Source organism: Lepidochelys kempii, chromosome 5, assembly GCF_965140265.1.
Source record: "Lepidochelys kempii isolate rLepKem1 chromosome 5, rLepKem1.hap2, whole genome shotgun sequence".
Classification (NCBI taxonomy): domain Eukaryota; kingdom Metazoa; phylum Chordata; order Testudines; family Cheloniidae; genus Lepidochelys; species Lepidochelys kempii.
Window position 1 is genome coordinate 75,915,274 of NC_133260.1, and position 23,315 is coordinate 75,938,588.

A 23,315-nucleotide genomic window follows, 5' to 3' on the forward strand; every position below is an offset into this window, starting at 1 on the left:
AGAGCTCATCAGCAGAGGTGACCATGACGGAGCCCCAGAATCGCAAAAGAGCTCCAGCATGGTCTGAATGGGAGGTACGGGATCTGATCGCTGTATGGGGAGAGGAATCCGTGCTATCAGAACTCTGTTCCAGTTTTCAAAATGCCAAAACCTTTGTCAAAATCTCCCAGGGCATGAAGGACAGAGGCCATAACAGGGACCCGAAGCAGTGCCGTGTGAAACTTAAGGAGCTGAGGCAAGCCTACCAGAAAACCAGAGAGGCGAACGGCCGCTCCGTGTCAGAGCCCTAAACATGCCGCTTCTATGATGAGCTGCATGCCATTTTAGGGGGTTCAGCCACCACTACCCCAGCTGTGTTGTTTGACTCCTTCAATGGAGATGGAGGCAACACGGAAGCAGGTTTTGGGGACGAAGAAGATGATGAGGAGGAGGAGGTTGTAGATAGCTCACAGCAAGCAAGCAGAGAAACCGGTTTTCCCAACAGCCAGGAACTGTTTCTCACCCTGGACCTGGAGCCAGTACCCCCCGAACCCACCCAAGGCTGCCTCCTGGACCCAACAGGCGGAGAAGGGACCTCCGGTCAGTATACCTTTTAAAATACTATACGTGGTTTAAAAGCAAGCATGTGAAAGGATTAATTTGCCCTGGCATTCGCGGCTCTCCTGGATGTACTCCCAAAGCCTTTGCAAAAAGTTTCTGGGTAGGGCAGCCTTATTGCGTCCTCCATGGTAGGACACTTTACCACTCCAGGCCAGTAACACATACTCGGGAATCATTGTACAACAAAGCATTGCAGTGTATGTTTGCTGGCATTCAAACAACATCCGTTCTTTATCTCTCTGCATTATCCTCAGGAGAGTGAGATATCATTCATGGTCACCTGGTTGAAATAGGGTGCTTTTCCTCAGGGTCCACTCAGAGGTGCCCGTTCCTGCTGGGCTGTTCGCCTGTGGCTGAACAGAAATGTTCCCCGCTGTTAGCCACGGAGAACGGGCAGGGTTGAGGGGGTAGCCACGCGGTGGGGGGAGGCAAAATGCGACCTTGTAACGAAAGCACGTGCTATGTATGTAATGTTAACAGCAAGGTTTACCCTGAAAGAGTGTAGCCACTATTTTATAAAATGTGTCTTTTTAAATACTGCTGTCCCTTTTTCTTTCTCCACCAGCTGCATGTGTTTCAATGATTACAGGATCTTCTCCTTCCCAGAGGTTAGTGAAGATTAGAAAGAAAAAAAAAACGCACTCGTGATGAAATGTTCTCTGAGCTCATGCTGTCCTCCCACACTGACAGAGCACAGACGAATGCGTGGAGGCAAATAATGTCAGAGTGCAGGAAAGCACAAAATGACCGGGAGGAGAGGTGGCAGGCTGAAGAGAGTAAGTGGCGGGCTGAAGACAGGGCTGATGCTCAAATGTGGCGGCAGCGTGATGAGAGGAGGCAGGATTAAATGCTGAGGCTGCTGGAGGATCAAACCAGTATGCTCCAGTGTATGGTTGAGCTGCAGCAAAGGCAGCTGGAGCACAGACTGCCACTGCAGCCCCTCTGTAACCAACCGCCCTCCTCCCCAAGTTCCATAGCCTCCACACCCAGACGCCCAAGAACGTGGTGGGGGGGCCTCCGGCCAACCAGCCACTCCACCACAGAGGATTGCCCCAAAAAAAGAAGGCTGTCATTCAATACATTTTAAAGTTGTAAACTTTTAAAGTGCTGTGTGGAATTTTCCTTCCCTCCTCCACCTCCTGGGCTACCTTGGTAGTCATCCCCCTATTTGTGTGATGAATGAATAAAGAATGCATGAATGTGAAGCAACAATGACTTTATTGCCTCTGCAAGCGGTGATCGAAGGGAGGCGGGGAGGGTGGTTAGCTTACAGGGAAGTAGAGTGAACCAAGGGGCGGAGGGTTTCACCAAGGAGAAACAAACAGCACTTTCACACCATAGCCTGGCCAGTCATGAAACTGATTTTCAAAGCTTCTCTGATGAGTACCGCGCCCTCCTGTGCTCTTCTAACCGCCCTGGTGTCTGGCTGCGCGTAACCAGCAGCCAGCCGATTTGCCTCCTCCTCCCACCCCGCCATAAACTTCTCCCTCTTACTCTCACAGATATTGTGGAGCACACAGCAAGCAGTAATAACAGTGGGAATATTGGTTTCGCTGAGGTCTAAGCGAGTCAGTAAACTGCGCCAGCGCGCCTTTAAACGTCCAAATGCACATTCTACCACTATTCTGCACTTGCTCAGCCTGTAGCTGAACAGCTTCTGACTACTGTCCAGGCTGCCTGTGTATGGCTTCATGAGCCATAGCATTAAGGGGTAGGCTGGGTCCCCAAGGATACATATAGGCATTTCAACATCCCCAACAGTTATTTTCTGGTCTGGGAATAAAGTCCCTTCCTGTAGCTTTTGAAACAGACCATGTTCCTGAAGATGCGAGCATCATGCACCTTTCCCGGCCATCCCACGTTGATGTTGGTGAAATGTCCCTTGTGATCCATCACAGCTTGCAGCACTATGGAAAAGTACCCCTTGCGGTTTATGTACTCGCCGGCTTGGTGCTCCGGTGCCAAGATAGGGATATGGGTTCAGTCTACGGCCCCACCACAGTTAGGGAATCCCATTGCAGCAAAGCCATCCACTATGACCTGCACATTTCCGAGGGTCACTACCCTTGATATCAGCAGATCTTTGATTGCGTGGGCTACTTGCATCACAGCAGCCCCCACAGTAGATTTGCCCACTCCAAATTGATTCCCAACTGACCGGTAGCTGTCTGGCGTTGCAAGCTTCCACAGGGCTATCGCCACTTGCTTCTCAACTGTGAGGGCTGCTCTCATCTTGGTATTCATTCGCTTCAGGGCAGGGGAAAGCAAGTCACAAAGTTCATGAAAGTGCCCTTATGCATGCGAAAGTTTCGCAGCTACTGGGAATCGTCCCAGACCTGCAACACTATGCAGTCCCACCAGTCTGTGCTTGTTTCCCGAGCCCAGAATCGGGGTTCCACAGCATGAACCTGCCCCATTAGCACCATGATGCATGCATTGGCAGGGCCCATGCTTTCAGAGAAATCTGTGTCCATGTCCTGATTACACACATGACCTCGCTGCCGTCGCCTCCTCGCCCAGTAACACTCTGCCAGGTTCTGGTACTGTATATACTGCTGGATAATGCGTGTGGTGTTTAATGTGCTCCTAATTGCCAAAGTGAGCTGAGCGGCCTCCATGCTTGCCTTGGTATGGCGTCCGCACAGAAAAAGGGCGCGGAACGATTGTCTGCCGTTGCTCTGACGGAGGGAGGGGCGACTGACGACATGGCTTACAGGGTTGGCTTACAGGGAGCTAAAATCAACAAAGGGGGTGGCTTTACATCAATGAGTATTTCAGGCAGGACTTCACGGAGAGTTCCAATAAGAAATGGTGCACCTAAGTAATTGTTCTTATTGGAACAAGCAGGTTGGTCTGGCCTCTGATTGATACATGGCTAGATTTACCTCACTGCACCTTCTCTGTGAGTGACTGCAGTGTGACCTAGAGGAATGAGTCCCCTAGACGGGGGAATGGGGGAAGCAAATGAGTACAAAACAAATCTGGTCTATTTCTTGTTTTGATCCACTCCATCTATCTTTTACATCTTTGGCTGGCAGCAGACGGTGCAGAAGGACTGCAAGCCATCCACATCTCATGGCTGCTCGGCAGAAAACGGTGCAGTAGGACTGCTAGCCATCCTCATCTCTTGCCTGCCTGGCAGAAGATGGTACAGTAGGACTGCTAGCAATCCGTATCGTCTGCCTGCTCACCATAAGATGGTTCAGTAGGACTGACTGCAGGACTAAAGAGAATGACCTGGTCAAGTCACTCCAAATTTAGTCCCTGCGGCCATGTCTGCCCAGGCGCTCCTGGACAGTGTGGCCAGGAGCACCTTGGACATGAGGATGACGGCTACCAGTCGTACTGTACCGTCTGCTGCCACAAGGCAATGGGTTGATGCTACTGTGTAGCAATGCAGTACCACATCTGCCAGCACCCAGGAGACATACAGTGACGGTTACCTGAGCGGGCTCCATGCTTGCCATGGTATGGCGTCTGCACAGGTAACTCAGGAAAAAAGGCGCGAAACAATTGTCTGCCCTTGCTTTCACGGAGAGAGGGAGGAAACGGGGGCCTGACGATATGTTCTGGTACCCAGAACCACCCGCGACAATGTTTTAGCCCCCTCAGGCATTGGGATCTCAACCCAGAATTCCAATGGGCAGTGGAGACTGCGGGAACTGTGGGATAGCTACCCACAGTGCAACACTCCGGAAGTCGACTCTAGCCTTGGTACTGTGGAAGCACTCCGCCGAGTTAATGCACTTAATGCACTTAAAGCATTTTCCGTGGGGACACACACACTCGAATATATAAAACCGATTTCTAAAAAACCGACTTCTATAAATTCGACCTAAAATTTCATAGTGTAGACATACCCTGAGATGATGCCCCTTGATGACTGGGACCACTATTTACACTACATACACTAATACTAACTGATAACTAAATACGCTAACTACAAAAACTATATACAATGGACTACAGAGTCAAACCACTGGGAAAGACTTTCAAGAGCAAGAAGGTCATTCCAAGCAACCGTCACGGGCAATAAGAAGGAACTGAGACGATGTGGAGGTGGCGGCACCCCTTATACCGGTGCATGTGTGCAGGGCGCCCGGGGCACTAGGGCTGGTCTCCTGGATCCCACTAAGGGGAAAAACATCTCTGGCAACTGTGCATGTGGCACGTGCACACCTAGCACGGGATGGATGTGAGCAAGTGCTCGAAGAACTGGTGCAACCACTGCTGGAACAGTGTGACCACAATTCAAGAAGGATGTTGATAACCTGAAGAGGGTTCAGAGAAGAGCCACAAAAATACTTATAGGATTAGAAAACAAGATTTATTGTGATACCCTCAGGGAGCTCATTCTATTTAGCTTAACAAAGAGATGGGATAGGGATGACTTATCAGTATATACCTACACAGGGAACAAAAATTTGATAACAGGCTCTTCAATCTAGCACTCAAAAGGTATAACCTGATCCACAGGCTGGAAGTTGAAGCTATACAAATTCATACTGGATACAAGGTAACAATTTTTAAGTGAGGGTAATTAACCACTGGACCAATTTGTCAAGGGTCGTGATGGATTCTCTATCAATAGCAATTTTTAAATTAAGAGTGGATTTTTTTAAGTTATGCTCTGGTTCAACAGAACTTATTTTGGGGAAGTTCTATGGCCTGAGTTATATTGGTCACACTAGGCACTCACAATGGTTTTTCTTGTCTCAGAATCCATGAATGTATGAATACTCAACTCCAGAATTCAATTTATTTGTATTGTGGTAATGTCCTGGGTCCCCAGTAATGGATCAGGGCCCCATTATGCTAACAATTGTATAGTCCATGCCCTAAAAGGTCTTAAATTTCAGTATAAGATAAGATACAGCAGGTGGATGGATAGACAGACAGTGGAGTACAAGGTAACTGAGACAAAACTAGGACGCAAGAAAAACAGTTGTCATCAAGCATCAGGTATGTAACTATTGTTGAGCATTTTGTACCCATCATGACAGAAAAGAATTTTAAGGAGCAATCTGAAGGAAAGCAGTGATGTGGCTTTCTGGATGTTTACAGGGAGCTTCTTCCATACATGAGGGACAGCATGGGAGAAAGTATGAAGGTTCTTGTATTAACATAATGGACAATAAAGGCTGGCATTACTGGCAGAAGTCAACATCTTGAGGGTGTGCAAAAGATGATGTTAAAATAGGCCAGGAAAGGCTTTAAAAGCAAAGATGAGTACTTTATGTTTGATACAGTGGAGAAGAGGGAACCAGGGAGGAGTGACATGGTTTTCATGGCTCTTTTCTTCAACTATCTTAGCAGCTTTTTAAATGGAGGTAACTGGGGCAAAGTAATATTTATCAAGGCAAGACAGAGAAAAATGTAACGGTACTAGAAATGCAAGATGAGGGCCTGGATGACAAATTTCTCTGTATGAATGGAGAAAAAAGGCAGAATTTTAGAGATGTTTTGTAGAAAAAAGCATCAAGATTTAGAAATGACCTGGATGTGATGTTCGAGACAGTTCTGAGTAGAAAATACCATGCAGGTTACAGACCAGAGTGACAGGAGGATGGTGGTGCTGTCCATGGTGACTGAAAAAGGAGGAAGGAGACAGGGTTTAATGGTAATGATTTAAAAAGCTCCAATTGTTAATTGCATTAAAACCCACTATTACTTTGTTTTAATGGCTCTTTTAAATGCTCAAAATATTTAGCTCCAGAGAAAAGCATTATGAAGTGGGTGGACTGTTCTTATTGGTGAGTGGCAGTATCATTTAAACACTATTTATACAGGTAGAAAACTGTGTCAGAGATTAACCTTATATTCGTCTCCTTTTACCGTTTGTCTTCACCTCCCACAATCAGCTGGGTACAACTCTGTCACCTTTACCTTGTGTATCTCTTTTGAGACTTTTTGCAACGGTGTGAGTGTTTCACTTCTGACAATGTATTTTACAGCACAAAATGCTCATCTATTTGCATATGGATCAAATAACTATAGTGGTAACATGTAAAATAATGTAGCCGATTTGTTCATTTTATTATTTAATTGTGATATATTGTTGGGATTAACTCATATGCTAATTCACATGTAATCAGTGTATGATGAACAGATTTAAGTTGTAAGTATAGGTATAGATATAAGTAGGATAGGATCATAGGAGTATAAAATTGACAAGTATTTATGAGTGATGAGTGCATATTAGACATATAAGAAAGATAAGGTTGTAACGCACAGCCTAGAGGCTGAGACCTGTACAATTTCAGTTGAGCCATACTAGGCCTCAGGCCTAAGAAGAGCGGACATAAGTAGATTACTCAGAAATAACCCTGTACAAGTAAAGTTACAAGATTATTGTAAAGAATGTGCTCGTAGGTGATGTTTGGGAAAATATGTTGCAATGTACCCATCTAGACTGCAAGACACCTGCCTAACATCATTGTGGAAAGTTTTGCTCTCCCGCACAGGTTACCATGGGAACATGTTTACACAGATGCTCATGAGAATAAGGGGAACTAAGAGAACCACCTGTGAAAAGCAGAGCATCCCAAAACGTATCAGATGTGGAAGGACAGAAAGAAAAGGGAGTTGGAACCGTCATGCATATACATACAATGGTAGATGTGGTCATAACACGGGATAAAAAGGGTTTGCTAATATGGACAGGGAGGGAAGACCCCATACAAAAAAAAACCCATCTGTCAGGATCCCGCCAAAGGCAGTAAGGGCCAAGGGTCAGAGCAGGGGGGGAACTTGAGGATGGGAGTAGCAGAGGAGTTTGTAGCCAGGTTCCAGGCCAGGGTCAATACCAAGGGTCAGAGTCCAAGTCAGGTTTCAGGTTCAACTCAAAGCAAAGTCCAAATCAAGCCAAGGTCAATGCCAGGAATTCAGAAGCAGAAATGGCCATGGCAGCTACAGGAGATCCACACTGTTGCCTGGAAACTTCCTGGAACACTTGTTGGGTTTATATAGGGCAGGGAGCCAATGAGGAGCCATGAGGCTGCTTTCTGTCAAATCCTTGAGGTGGAGCTTCCCATGGTCTGTGTCCACAGCAGGTCTTCGGAAGTGGAGAGCAAGCTGGTTACTTCTGCCACTGGGTGGGAGCCTAGAGATATCAGCTGTCTGGTAGCTTTACAGCCCTGGGTTCTAGACCAGGGGGATTTATACCATCAGGGAAGAACCAAGTCACGAAGATACTCCCCCCGCCATTGATGACAATCTGTTGAGAGATAAACCTGACTCTCTGTGATCATAGAACATCAGGGTTGGAAGAGACCTCAGGAGGTCATCTAGTCCAACCCTCTGCTCAAAGCAGGACCAATCCCCAACTAAATCATCCCAGCCAGGGCTTTGTCAAGCCTGACCTTAAAAATCTCAAAGGAAGGAGATTCCACCACTTCCCTAGGTAACAAATTCCAGTGCTTCACCACCCTCCTAGTGAAAAAGTTTTTCCTAATATCCAACCTAAATCTCCCCCCACTGCAACTTGAGACCATTACTCCTTGTTCTGTCATCTGCTACCACGGAGAACAGTCTAGATCCATCCTCTTTGGAACCCCCTTTCAGATAGTTGAAAGCAGCTATCAAATCCCCCCTCATTCTTCTCTTCTGCAGACGAAACAATCCCAGTTCCCTCAGCCTCTCCTCATAAGTCATGTGTTCCAGTCCCCTAATCATTTTTGTTGCCTTCCGCTGGATGCTTTCCAATTTTTCCACATCCTTCTTGTAGAATGGGGCCCAAAACTGGACACAGTACTCCAGACGAGGCCTCACCAATGTCGAATAGAGGGGAACGATCACGTCCTTCGATCTGCTGGCAATACCCTACCTATACAAGTGCTAACAAAATGCCATTAGCCTTCTTGGCAACAAGGGCACACTGTTGACTCATATCCAGCTTCTCATCCACTGTAACCCCTAGGTTCTTTTCTGCAGAACTGCTGTCTAGCCATTCGGTCCCTAGTCTGTAGCAGTGCAGGGGATTCTTCCGTCCTAAGTGCAAGACTCTGCACTTGTCCTTGTTGAACCTCATCAGATTTCTTTTGGCCCAATCCTCCAATTTGTCTAGGTCCCTCTGTATCCTATCCCTACCCTCCTACATATCTACCATTCCTCCCAGGTTAGTGTCATCTGCAAACTTGCTAAGGGTGCAGTCCACGCCATCCTCCAGATCATTAATGAAGATATTGAACAAAACCGGCCCCAGGACCGACCCTTGGGGCACTCCGCTTGATACCGGCTGCCAACTAGACATGGAGCCATTGATCACTACCCGCTGAGCCCGGCGATCTAGCCAGCTTTCTATCCACCTTATAGTCCGTTCATCCAGTCCATACTTCTTTAACTTGCTGGCAAGAATACTGTGGGAGACCATGTCAAAAGCTTTGCTAAAGTCAAGGAATAACGCGTCCACTGCTTTCCTCTCATCCACAGAGCCTGTTATCTTGTCATAGAAGGCAATTAGATTAGCCAGACATGACTTGCCCTTGGTGAATCCATGCTGACTGTTCCTGATCACTTTCTTCTAAGTGCTTCAGAATTGATTCCTCGAGGACCTGCTCCATGATTTTTCCAGGGACTGAAGTGAGGCTGACTGGCCTGTAGTACCCTGGATTCTCCTCCTTCCCTTTTTTAAAGATGGGCATGACATTAGCCTTTTTCCAGTCGTCCGGGACTTTCCCCAATCGCCATGAGTTTTCAAAGATAATGGCCAATGGCTCTGCAATCACATCCACCAACTCCTTTAGCACTCTCGGATGAAGTGCATCCGGCCCCATGGACTTGTGCACATCCAGCTTTTCTAAATAGTCCCTAACCACCTCTTTCTCCACAGAGGGCTGGCCATCTATTCCCCATGTTGTGATGCCCAGCGCAGCAGTCTGGGAGCTGACCTTGTTAGTGAAGACAGAGGCAAAAAAAGCATTGAGTACATTAGCTTTTTCCACATCCTCTGTCACTAGGTTGCCTCCCTCATTCATTAAGGGGCCCACACTTTCCTTGACTTTCTTCTTGTTGCTAACATACCGGAAGAAACCCTTCTTGTTACTCTTAACATCTCTTGCTAGCTGCACCTCCAAGTGTGATTTGGCCTTCCTGATTTCACTCCTAAGCATGAATACAGCATTGGCTATTGCATGGTTTTGTACATGTATGTGTGAATGTAATATAATACAGACAAAATTACTTGTGACTGTGTGTGGTCACTGTATTCGCTCTTCGTGTACTCCTAGAAATTCTCTTAGGTTGGGAGACTCTAAGGGTGACTTTTACCCTGTTGATCTTAAAACTATAGCAACACAGGAGATGGACTTACTTACTCAGGACACCGTGTTTTAGCAAAGAACTATCAATTCAATTGAAATAGAGGCTACAATAGTTATGGTTGCTAAACAGTTCTATCTCTTTGTTTTAAAACGTTCATAACTTTTCAAAACCCTTCACTTTTGGGGCTAAAGTTTTCCATGTTTTGTCTCTACCTAAAAGGCTTTTTTTATTATTATTTTATTTGTTTTAAGTTGGAGCAAAATTCTGGCTTTTGAACTGATAAAAGCTGAAAAATTGCATTTACGACACTTAAAAGAAATTTGCTTTACCAAAAGCAGACTGCATTGGAAACAATACATCCAGTGCATGTCACCATGAAAAGTGATTAAATTTTCTGCTTTAACTGGAGGAAAGTGCAGTTTTCCCATATACTGGAAGTTCTTCGGTAATTTAAATGCTTATTACCATAGAAGACTAATAAAAACATTCTGAATTGACTTATGGCATATCTGTTCAGTAGACCTCAGTGAATTCTGCAAAAAGCTTCCCCAAACATTCATTTGAATTTTAAATGAATTTGCTTCATCTGTATTCACACCCTTTTTTGTTGCCTTTCAGGGAACATTTATGCAACAAAATCTCACAAGCATTTGCACCAGAAGTTTGTTGACAAAAAAATTAGCTTTATCCAATGAGGATGAAAGACAATACTAATGTGACAATCTTGTCCAAAATTACAGAATATCAAAAAAAAATGTGAAGAAACTGCCATGTGTTAACACGCAGCTAACAGAAAGAATGTTACCAAAAACATGCACTCATTTTTAATCTCAGGACTCCCTCTTCTCACACTTGTAAAGCAACTACAGCCTGATCTACATCAAAAAGCTATATTGGCATAGCAACACTATGTGAAAAAACATACCCCTGACTGACAAAACCCCCAGTGTAGATGCAACTATGTCGACATAACAGTACTTCTGTCAATGTAGTTAAAGTTGTCTGGGCAAGTGATGTTTGTACACTGACAGAAAAACCCCTTCTGTCACTATGGCTGCATCTACACAAGGGGGCTATGCCAGCATAGTTATTCCAACATAGGCTCTGTAGTGCAGACTTAGCTTAAATCAATCAATGAAGATTATTATTTGTACTGCAGTAGCACTTACTGGCCATCAGTTTTTGTGCTAAGAACTGTACAAGCGTATAAAATTAAGATAGTTTTTAAATTCTTCAGGGAAGGAACTAAGTATAAAGAGGAGACACAACAGGTGTGCGTATACACATAAAGAGAGGTAGTACAAAGTAACAACGAGACTATTAGGAACAGCATGATAAGCAGTGGTCACTGCATACCAGCTGCCTAACCATTCAAGATTTTTGTAGGCATCATGACGGATAAGAATGATGCGGAGTATTGGCTGCACTGCCATTTACTGGCTTTAAAGAAGACCAGGACATCTTGCCTTCTCACCTGAAGAAAAAGTGTCACAGTACTAGGCTTCTGAAAAGAGGACAAGAATGAACATACAGAATACCACAGCATCCCCGTATGAAGTGGTAACAACTTTTGATGCCCCAAGGGCTTGTTTTAAAAAACAAAACAAAAAACTAACCGTGGATTTAATGCTAATTAAAAGGAAACACCAAAAAGGAGTTTACAGAATGCTGTACTGTATTTCAACTTCATTGTAAGCCTAAGCACTGAACAGCAGTGAACACTTGGAACATGCAAAAATATTCAGTGTAGCTTTTAAAAGCAGCAGCATCAATAGTACACAACAGAGAACTAGAAGTTGAATCAACGATTCTGCTTACCTATCTTCACCAAAACGTCGACCAATCAAGACTTTACACTTGTCTCCGGGGAGGCAAGCAGTTAGAAGAGGCACTGTCCGTAATACTCGACTTTCCTTTAAATCAAAAAGGAAAAAAAAATGTTTTAAAAGAATACGGATGCTTTCTTAAACTCTTAAAATGTAGTTGTTTCTTTTGTAGTTCTTACTACCACAAAATATGCATCATACAGTTCTCTGAGTGATAGAAAAGGAATACAAAAGGAAAAAAATCCAGATTTCAGTGTTAATTTATTCTATTCTATGTAATACTTACCTGTAATTGTTGCTCTCTGAAAATATACAGCTCAATGAAAACATGTAGTCTTGCCTCCATGCACCTGTTTAGACCTGGTAGGAATTCCCATAAACCAAATTCTATGAAGTCTGGAGTGTTGAGGACTTCCAAGCCTACCATTGCTGAAGTATTTAACATGCCCCTCCAATACTTCACCAGTTAATTTCAAGCTGGAAGTTAAAATACTTCCATATATATTTGCCAATTAAAACATGAAAAAAAAATAATGAGGTCAGTCTCTTCACCTCTGTATATCTTCAGAGAAGCATTTTTTACAGGTATGTAATTATTTCTTTTTTAGAGCTACCCATCTCAATGGATTTTCATGCTGGACTTTTATCCTGCTCTCTCTACGTCAATGAAAAAACTCCCTTGACATCAATGGTGCAAGGTCAGACCTTCAGTGACTTAAAAAAAGCTCAAGGGTGTTTGTAAAAGAAAACTGTAAACAGAAACTTGAACAAAAAATGAGAAACAATGAACAATGAAACAATGGAGAACGCGCCCTGATCAGTACCATTAACAATAATGCAGATTACATAAACAGCATGCTATATGACAAAATGTATTATACACAAATACATGTGGGTGACAGGGAGAGAGGGAGATTGGTTTCAAATTGCAAAGCCACCCATCAGGAGGAGGACTACAAGTATGCTCCTCAAACCCTATACTCAACAAAACTCAATTGTTCTCTCTGCCAGGAATCCTGACTTCGATACAGAGGCCTATTTGAAATAATTTTCTCTTAAGAGCCAAGACCCCCAAAATGGATGGTTCTTAGGAAGCTTGCATCATATTAAAGGGATCACTCATCAAATTGCAAAGCCACCCACCAGAAGAAAAAGAGATAATATGATATAAACTTAATAGGCTTCTTCACCTATAGTCATCCTGCAATTTTGCCAAAAGGGCATATTTTGTGATTCAATAAATTGATAAGAAGTTTCATGGCCTTTAGAAAATCTAAAAAGTTAAAACAAACAATTTGCTTCTTATGCTCAGACTGAAGAAGCAAGAATGTACAAAAAGTAGAAACTTGGTCAAAGACTGAAAAACCATGATAGCAAGACTGACACTGCATCCAATGTCCTGGGCTACCACTATCCAAACAAAATATTTAAACAATAGACTGGGGAAAAAAGGTCTAATATGGGCACAGAATACATTCGTTTTTATACTTGTGAGTGTTCCCACCGTCTCTCACTCTCACACACACACTAATGAGGTTGACTTTACTTTCACAAACAGATGCAAAAAATAATAATCTTGGATGTGTCAGAAGATTCATTTTTTGGCAAGTGGTTAAGAATGGCAACAAAGAGCTGAAAGAACAGCTATTAGTTGTCTCATACAAGAAAAAAAAATACTAATAGCCAGCAGGATGAAGACATTCAAAAATTGTTACTTTCAATGTTTTTTTCCGATTTGGTACCACTGCCCAATCCAAATAACCTAACTTTTAGACAAATGCTTGCTGCTAACTGTCTGGAAGTGTATTTTTTTAACTGAATTAAAGGTGAACAACAAGAGAAAAGTATATGTTTTGAAATGTTGACAGTATATCAAAGATGGACTACACAAAGTAGAGAAGAAATTGTTTCAGAACTCAGACATGAGCTTGTAGATAACCAAGACCTTATTAAAGATTAAGGCTAAATATATACTGTAATTGTAGCTATATTCAATCTACAGGTCTGAAATCATGTAATTATTTCCTTTCTTTGCACTCTTGCATGTTCCTCCTGGCAGCAGTGTGCAATGCTTTGTATTATGGAAATACTGAATATTTGACCATTGAAGTACCATAGATGCAGCACCATAGGGGTTATTCTTCTTTTCTGGGAGTTCATGGTGTTGGTTACAACCTTATATTTTCTCTGTAATGACCTGGATTTTTCATGATTCACGACTAATAATGAAACATCCACTAAAAGAAAATTTATTAAAAATAAACAAAAATCCCAATATCCTTTCGTTTTCTCTCAGTTGAAAAGTCATCTTGATTTTCTTTGGAATGGATAAAGTGTACCAATAAAAAAATTCCACAATCCTCAGGGTTCAACTGGGGATGCTATAAGGAATAAGTGAAGGTAAATTAACGTTACCAGATCATTGCATGAGGGTATTAAACCCAGAAGATTCTTGGACTTAAATTTCCCTCACAGAAGTTAGACATAGTGATCACTAGCTTTGCAGGAAGCATTGTTTGGAACCAAGACATGTACAGTGTGGCTTACATTCTTTTAACTCCATTAAGGACTCAGACCTGAGCCAAGCTGCATTCCTTTGCTTCTGACCAGAAAGCAGACTGTTCTATGCTGCTGGAGATTCCTCTAGAGAGGCTGGGGGAAAGGGGTGGCAAAACAAATACGTGTACGGTCAGCATAGCTAACTCTATGCCCCATCCCCAAGTCCCCAGCACAGACACCTGTCATAAAGAGCTTAAAATCTAAAGAGACAAGACAGACAGAACGTGTGAGGAAAAAGAGACACAGAGAAGGTCTCCAAGGTCACAGAATATGTCAGCAGCTAAACCAAGACCAGAACCCAGGCCTCTTAACTTCCAGTCCACTGCCCCAACCATTAGACCACAGTGCCTTTCCAAATCTGTTGCAACTAAGGTACTTCCATCATTTAGATGGCCAGGAGAATGCATCATCCTTAATTCAGGAAGCACATGAAATTGTTATGAGAAATCTTGCTATTAGGTTCACACAGTTATTAGGGCCCATAATTTTTTTGAAGGCATGAAAGAAGCAAAACTGTAGAAAAATGTGATCACCACTTGGGAGGATCCTTACAAAACACAAATCATTTGGAATTATTGAGGAGCTAAGTTCAGGTGATCAGAAAACATTAAGAATACCTAAGAGAACACATAGGTACTCTGTTTCTTTTAGGATTCACTTATGTGCGTCATTAAATACTTTATTTATTTATTTATTTATTTTTGAAACAGTAACTCTAGTAGACCAGATAAGTAAGTGGGCTTTCCTGTAGACTTCCTCTTGCTACAACATTTAAGGCCATTACCTCAAGCTTATTATTTGATTTATATTGTTAAACATTAATAGATTAATACAGAATAATAAAAGCTAAACACAGATCTGTGACTAAAATATACAAATGCCTCAACTGTCTCCAGGCCACTAGGCACATACTATATAAAAGGGCTCACTCCTAAATATTTACTTACACAAGTAGCCCCACTGACATAAATGAGACTGCTTATGTGAGGAAGGATTTCTTACACACAAGGATTTCAAGAATGGGCCATGATTCAAGAGGAGGGAAAAAAAATAAGAAGATAATGAGAGATTTTAAAAATAAAAGAATAAATGACTAACAAATCATGTGAACTAGTTGTTCACCTTTATAACTATTTTCAAAGCTGAAGTTGTTGCACATGTCTGATCAAGATTGTTTCCTCTTGCCCTCTCTAACACCCTTTGCTGTGTAAGCTTCTAGCTGAACTCTGACAATTCCCATAGCCTTACTCACCTCTGCTGGATGCTGAATTATATACAAGCAGGTGGAGACTTTTAGAGGATGTACAGGGAAGAATGGACACAAACACACCTTCTGAGGACGGCTACAGGATGGAAAGGGGAAAAAAAAACATTGACAATTAGTCATACACACTATTAATTTTATTATGTAAAACATTTATCCCTTTCCAAGAGTTGTGCTAGTACTTTCCTGTACAGCAGACTGCACCTACACAAACCTGCTGACATAAACTTTCTGTTGCTGATATTGCTATTATCTGTAAAAACAAACAAGATTGTATTTCAATAACTTTGGAGAGCAGTATTCAGAAACATGCTCTAGAAAATTCAGTGGGGATTAAGGCACTTCAAATAATTCATTTTCAACCTATTCAAGGGAAACAATTTATAAGTGGCTATGCCTTGACCAAGTGAGAAATCAACCACTGTCTTCCATCCCAAATAAAGGAGTCAATAATATAATACAAAGCACAGAGAGGAAGGCATATTTGTATGCACAACAAACCACAGACATCCCAAATATATTATTTTGTTGTAATTATTTACTATTCCACACTATATTTATCAGAAGACTTGGAAATGTAGAAACAAAGGAAGACATGGTCACTGTTTCAGAAATTTACAGTCTAAGAGACACAAACAGTACAAAACAAATTAGCTGTTTAAAGTTGTTCTGTACTCGATGAAAGGTCTTATAGAAGACGAATATAAAAAGACAGTGTTTTGAACATTATTGTTGTTATCTGGTATACAAGAAGAGTTGGTTGGAGGTCCAGGCACTGGGAGAAGCACAGAATGAGATGCAGTGTAATATAGTGGAGCAGAGATAATATCAGAGGATAAGAATGATGTCAATAAGTTGGGTCATAAGCTAACCAACAATAAATAAATAAAAAACAAATATTGCTAATAGCATATTAGAATTGGTGACAAAAAACAAACAAAATATTTTCCTCGTACCAACAAGATTACAAAAACCAGGATCATCTAAATACATTTCTTTCCCTTAGGCTTAAAAAAAAAAAAAAAGCTAAAAGTCATTATTTCCATTGTAAACCTAAGGTCCCCATTTTCAACTACTCCTTATGGTCAACGTGTTTTTCCCTTTAAAATTTACTGAGCACACCCGCATATGTTCACAGTACGTTAAATTGATATGTCTTCACTGCAAAGTTAACTTGAGTTATTCTCCTGACTTAGCTTAGATCGGTGGTTCTCAACTTTTTTATGATTGCATGTTACCTGGGCCGCAGGGGCCGGGTGGCAGGGCAACGGTAGCATGGAACCTGACCCTGGACCCCTGCCGCGCGGGGCCAGCTGCTCACCCCAGATCCCACCACGCGGAGCCAGCTGGCTGCCCAAACCCCACTGCGCTGGGTGCCAGGGTAGCCTGGACCCCGCCATGCAGGACAGCCTTTAGCACTTACCTGAGCTGGACCGCAGCTGTGTGCTAATTGGGCCGGATGCAGCCCGCAGGTTGAGAACCGCTGGCTTAGATTGAGAAAGCAGCTGCACTGCAAAAAGACTTGGGTGGCTGAGTCTGCACTGCACTCACAAGAGTATGGCACTAAGACTTCTGGGGGCAAAGCTGATGGCCCTTTGCACTGCAGTAAGCTGCAATGCTCTATGAATTCTCAGCAAGTTGTGAGAAGACTTTTCTGTCCTTTTTGAGAGCACGAGGGGAATTGTTGGAAGGCACTGGAGGACTAGCAGCATTCAAGTGGAGTTAGCATAGTAATATTAACAGCTGACGAGTTGTGCTAACTTGACCTTGAGCCTATATGACCTATAAGCCTATATGACAGGCCAGTGAATTTGAGTTAAAAGCACAAACAGACTAAAATTAAGGGTTTTTGTGACTGGACAGGACTCAATTTAAAGGCAATCCTGAGTTTAGTATGCAGTGAAGGCCTTTGGCCCTTCAAGTCCTGAAACGTTTCAATTCAATTATATCTTGCCCCAACTTCGGACTAGCTCTCACCAGAGATCTTAAATTTATGTTAATCTAGGATTTACACCACCGTAAATCCAGAAACTATCTCTAGGAAGCTTTGTTGATTATAAAAAAACAAGCAAAAATAAAAGCTTACATAGTATAAGAAATAGCCTTACAAAGTAACGAGTGAGAAAATTTTATCCTAAGTTAAGCAAGCATATGCTTCCACTTTCTTTACGATCAGACGCTCTTAGCCTTTTTTCATCAGTGAAATCTCTGTTACTCTATTAGCTGTAAAAGGAAAAGGAGGACTTGTGGCACCTTAGAGACTAACAAATTTATTAGAGCGTAAGCTTTCGTGAGCTACAACTAACTTCATCGGATGCATACAGTAGAAAATATAGTGGGGAGATTTTATATACACAGAGAACATGAAACAATGGGTGTTACCATACAGACTGTAACAAGAGTGACTGGGTAAGGTGAGCTATTACAGGCAGGAGAGCGGGGCGGCGGGGGGGACATTTTGTAGTGATAATCAAGGTGGGCCACTTCCAGCACTTTACAAGAACAGTAGGAGGGGAAATAAACAAGTAGAAATAGTTTTACTTTGTGTAGTGACACATCCACTCCCAATCTTTATTCAAGCCTAAGCTAATTGTATCCAGTTTGAAAATTAATTCCAATTCAGCAGTCTCTCGTTGGAGTCTATTTTTGAAGTTTTTTTGTTGAAGAATTGCCACTTTTAGGTCTGTAATCGAGTGACCAAAGAGATTGAAGTGTTCTCCAACTGGTTTTTGAATGTTACAATTCTTGACATCTGATTTGTGTCCATTTATTCTTTTACGTAGAGACTGTCCAGTTTGACCAATGTACATGGCAGAGGGGCATTGCTGGCACATATCATATTGGTAGATGCGCAGGTGAACGAGCCTCTGATAGTGTGGCTGATGTGATTGGGCCCTATGATGGTGTCCCCTGAATAGATATGTGGACACAGTTGGCAACGGGCTTTGTTGCAAGGATAGGTTCTTGGGTTAGTGGTTCTGTTCTCTGGTTGCTGGTGAATATTTGCTTCAGGTTGGGGGGCTGTCTGTAAGCAAGGACTGGCCTGTCTCCCAAGATCTGTGAGAGTGATGGGTCATCCTTCAGGATAGGTTGTAGATATTTAGCTGTATATATCCCAAATTACCATTCAAGCCATTAAGTTTTCTCTAGTAGTAGTGCACATATTACAGCCAAATCTGAAAGAGAGCCCATTGATTCTGGTGCTCAACTTGAGATACCTTGGGCCTGATTTAAACAGACTGAACACTCATCGCTCATTTTCAGGTGTGCTGAGACTAAGTATCTCAAGATGGGTACATATGAACAGGGAAATGTTTTTGATGATTTAGCTTATTTCTTCATTTCAACACTTTTGAGTAAGTGTATGGAAGTTGCTCCAGCATAGTGTATTGTTGTCTTATTTTTCATATTTCCTCATAGGTGTTAAGTATAGATTAAAACCTTCTGAATACTACTTGATTATAATGGAGTATAACCGCAAATAGGTGCAATCCCCAACAGGTTTTTTGCTGTCTTTGCCTTGAATGTTTAGACAGAAGCTAACTTTTCTTATTGGTCATACCTTTGACATTCTTGTACTTCCCTGCAATTAAACATCCTATTAAATATATGATTTCTCTCAGACATTACCCAGCTCACTGCATTAAGAGAAGAAGTTGATAATTAAGGATTTCCAGTTACATCATTTACTGTAGAAAAGAGATTTAGGGTATGTCTACTCTACGGAATAAGGTCGAATTTATAGAAGTCGGTTTTTTAGAAATCGGTTTTATATATTCGAGTGTGTGTGTCCCCACGGAAAATGCTCTAAGTGCATTAAGTGCATTAACTCGGCAGAGCGCTTCCACAGTACCGAGGCTAGAGTCGACTTCCGGAGTGTTGCACTGTGGGTAGTTATCCTACAGTTCCCGCAGTCTCCGCTGCCCATTGGAATTCTGGGTTGAGATCCCAATGCCTGATGGGGCTAAAACATTGTCTGGGTACATATCGTCAGGCCCCCGTTCCCTCCCTCCCTCTGTGAAAGCAAGGGCAGACAATCGTTTCGCGCCTTTTTTCCTGAGTTACCTGTGCAGACGCCATACCATGGCAAGCATGGAGCCCGCTCAGGTAACCGTCACCCTATGACTCCTGGGTGCTGGCAGACGCGGTACGGCATTGCTACACAGTAGCAGCAACCCCTTGCCTTGTGGCAGCAGACGGTACAGTACAACTAGTAGCCGTCATCGTCATGTCCGAGGTGCTCCTGGCCACATTGGCTGGGAGCGCCTGGACAGACATGGGCGCAGGGACTAAATTTGGAGTGACTTGACCAGGTCATTCTCTTTAGTCCTGCAGTCAGTCCTATTGAACCGTCTTATGGTGAGCGGGCAGGTGATACGGACTGCTAGCAGTCGTACTGTACCATCTTCTGCCAGGCAGGCAGGAGATGAGGATTGCTAGCAGTCGTATTCTACCGTCTTCTGCCAGGCAGGCAAGAGATGTGGATGGCATGCAGTCCTTCTGCACCGTCTGCTGCCAGCCAAAGATGTAAAAGATAGATGGAGTGGATCAAAACAAGAAATAGACCAGATTTGTTCTGTATTCATTTGCTTCCCCCCCCCTCCCCCGTCTAGGGGACTCATTCTTCTAGGTCACACTGCAGTCACTCACAGAGAAGGTGCAGCGAGGTAAATCTAGCCATGTATCAATCAGAGGCCAGGCTAACCTTCCTGTTCCAATAAGAACGATAACTTAGGTGCACCATTTCCTATTGGAACCCTCCGTGAAGTCCTGCCTGAAATACTCCTTGATGTAAAGACACCCCCTTTGTTGATTTTAGCTCCCTGAAGCCAACCCTGTAAGCCGTGTCCTCAGTCGCCCCTCCCTGCATCAGAGCAACGGCAAACAATCGGGTATCTGAGAGTGCTGTCCAGAGCAGTCACAATGGAGCACTCTGATGGGGCTAAAACATTGTCGCAGGTGGTTCTGGGTACGTATCGTCAGGCCCCCGTTCCCTCCCTCCCTCCGTGAAAGCAAGGGCAGACAATCGTTTTGCGCCTTTTTTCCTGAGTTACCTGTGCAGACGCCATACCACGGTAAGCATGGAGCCCGCTCAGGTAACCGTCACCCTATGTCTCCTGGGTGCTGGCAGACGTGGTACGGCTTTGCTACACAGAAGCAGCAACCCACTGCCTTCTGGCAGCAGACGGTGCAGTATGACTGGTAGTCGTCCTCGTCATGTCCATGGTGCTCCTGGCCACGTCGGCTGGGAGCGCCTGGGCAGACATGGGCGCAGGGACTAAATTTGGAGTGACTTGACCAGGTCATTCTCTTTAGTCCTGCAGTCAGTCCTATTGAACCATCTTATGGTGAGCAGGCAGGCAATACGGACTGCTAGCAGTCGTACTGTACCATCTTCTGGCAGGCAGGCAAGAGATGAAGATGGCTAGCAGTCGTACTGTACCATCTTCTGCCGAGCAGCCATGAGATGTAGATGGCATGCAGTCCTTCTGCACCATCTGCTGCCAGCCAAAGATGTAAAAGATAGATGGAGTGGGTCAAAACAAGAAATAGACCAGATTTGTTTTGTACTCATTTGCCTCCTCCCCTGTCTAGGGGACTCATTCCTCTAGGTCACACTGCAGTCACTCACAGAGAAGGTGCAGCGAGGTAAATCTAGCCATGTATCAATCAGAGGCCAGGCTAACCTCCTTGTTCCAATAAGAACGATAACTTAGGTGCACCATTTCTTATTGGAACCCTCCGTGAAGTCCTGCCTGAAATACTCCTTGATGTAAAGACACCCACTTTGTTGATTTTAGCTCCCTGAAGCCAACCCTGTAAGCCGTGTTGTCAGTCGCCCCTCCTTCTGTCAGAGCAACGGCAGACAATCGTTCCGCGCCTTTTTTCTGTGCAGACGCCATACCAAGGCAAGCATGGAGGCCGCTCAGCTCACTTTGGCAATTAGGAGCACATTAAACACCACACGCATTATCCAGCAGTATATGCAGCACCAGAACCTGGCAGAGCGATAGCGGGCGAGGAGGCGACGTCAGCGCGGTGACGTGAGTGATCAGGACATGGACACAGATTTCTCTGAAAGCATGGGCCCTGCCAATGCATGCATCATGGTGCTAATGGGGCAGGTTCATGCTGTGGTACGCCGATTCTGGGCTCGGGAAACAAGCACAGACTGGTGGGACCGCATAGTGGTGGAGGAGGGAAGGAAAATGCCACACAGCACTTTAAGCACAGCACTTTAAAAGTTTACAACTTTAAAATGTATTGAATGACAGCCTTCTTTTTTTGGGGCAATCCTCTGTGGTGGAGTGGCTGGTTGGCCGGAGGCCCCCCCACCGCGTTCTTGGGCGTCTGGGTGTGGAGGCTATGGAACTTGGGGAGGAGGGCGGTTGGTTACAGAGGGGCTGCAGTGGCAGTCTGTGCTCCAGCTGCCTTTGCTGCAGCTCAGCCATACACTGGAGCATACTGGTTTGATCCTCCAGCAGCCTCAGCATTGAATCCTGCCTCCTCTCATCATGCTGCCGCCACATTTGAGCTTCAGCCCTGTCTTCAGCCCGCCACTTACTCTCTTCAGCCCGCCACCTCTCCTCCCGGTCATTTTGTGCTTTCCTGCACTCTGACATTATTTGCCTCCACGCATTCGTCTGTGCTCTGTCAGTGTGGGAGGACAGCATGAGCTCAGAGAACATTTCATCACGAGTGCGTTTTTTTTTCTTTCTAATCTTCACTAACCTCTGGGAAGGAGAAGATCCTGTAATCATTGAAACACATGCAGCTGGTGGAGAAAAAAAAAGGGACAGCGGTATTTAAAAAGACACATTTTATAAAACAGTGGCTACACTCTTTCAGGGTAAACCTTGCTGTTAACATTACATACATAGCACATGTGCTTTCGTTACAAGATCACATTTTGCCTCCCCCCACCGCGTGACTACCCCCTCAACCTTCCCAACCTTCCCGGGGAACATTTCTGTTTAGCCACAGGCAAACAGCCCAGCAGGAATGGGCTCCTCTGAGTGTCCCCTGAAGAAAAGCACTCTATTTCAACCAGGTGACCATGAATTATATCTCACTCTCCTGAGGATAACACAGAGAGATAAAGAACGGATGTTGTTTGAATGCCAGCAAACATACACTGCAATGCTTTGTTGTACAATGATTCCCGAGTACGTGTTACTGGCCTGGAGTGGTAAAGTGTCCTACCATGAAGGATGCAATAAGGCTGCCCTCCCCAGAAACCTTTTGCAAAAGCTTTAGGACTACATCTAGGAGAACCGCGAATGCCAGGGCAAAGTAATCCTTTCACATGTTTGCTTTTAAACCATGTATAGTATTTTAAAAGGTACACTCACCAGAGGTCCCTTCTCCGCCTGCTGGGTCCAGGAGGCAGCCTTGGGTGGGTTCGGGGGGTACTGGCTCCAGGTCCAGGGTGAGAAACAGTTCCTGGCTGACGGGAAAACCGGTTTTTCCGCTTGCTTGCTGTGAGCTATCTACAACCTCATCATCATCATCATCTTCTTCGTCCCCAAAACCTGCTTCCGTATTGCCTCCATCTCCATTGAAGGAGTCAAACAACACGGCTGGGGTAGTGGTGGCTGAACCCCCTAAAATGGCATGCAGCTCATCATAGAAGCGGCATGTTTGGGGCTCTGACCCGGAGCGGCCGTTCGCCTCTCTGGTTTTCTGGTAGGCTTGCCTCAGCTCCTTCAGTTTCACGCAGCATTGCTTCGGGTCCCTGTTATGGCCTCTGTCCTTCATGCCCTGGGAGATTTTGACAAAGGTTTTGGCATTTCGAAAACTGGAAC

General features: G+C 44.0%; 1 protein-coding gene across 6 annotated transcripts in view; it reads right to left on the reverse strand.

Moving 5' to 3' along the window:
• Nucleotides 1-23,315, reverse strand: part of DTWD2 (DTW domain containing 2) — a 191,771-nt gene that overhangs the window by 96,248 nt on the left and 72,208 nt on the right. For all 6 annotated transcript variants that reach the window (XM_073344786.1, XM_073344787.1, XM_073344789.1 and 3 more), the window contains exons 2-3: nucleotides 15,499-15,589; nucleotides 11,680-11,774 (exon numbers count right to left, since the gene is read on the reverse strand). In XM_073344786.1, the coding sequence (XP_073200887.1) occupies nucleotides 11,680-11,774; nucleotides 15,499-15,589 (186 nt within the window). The remainder of the gene's footprint in view (nucleotides 1-11,679; nucleotides 11,775-15,498; nucleotides 15,590-23,315) is intronic.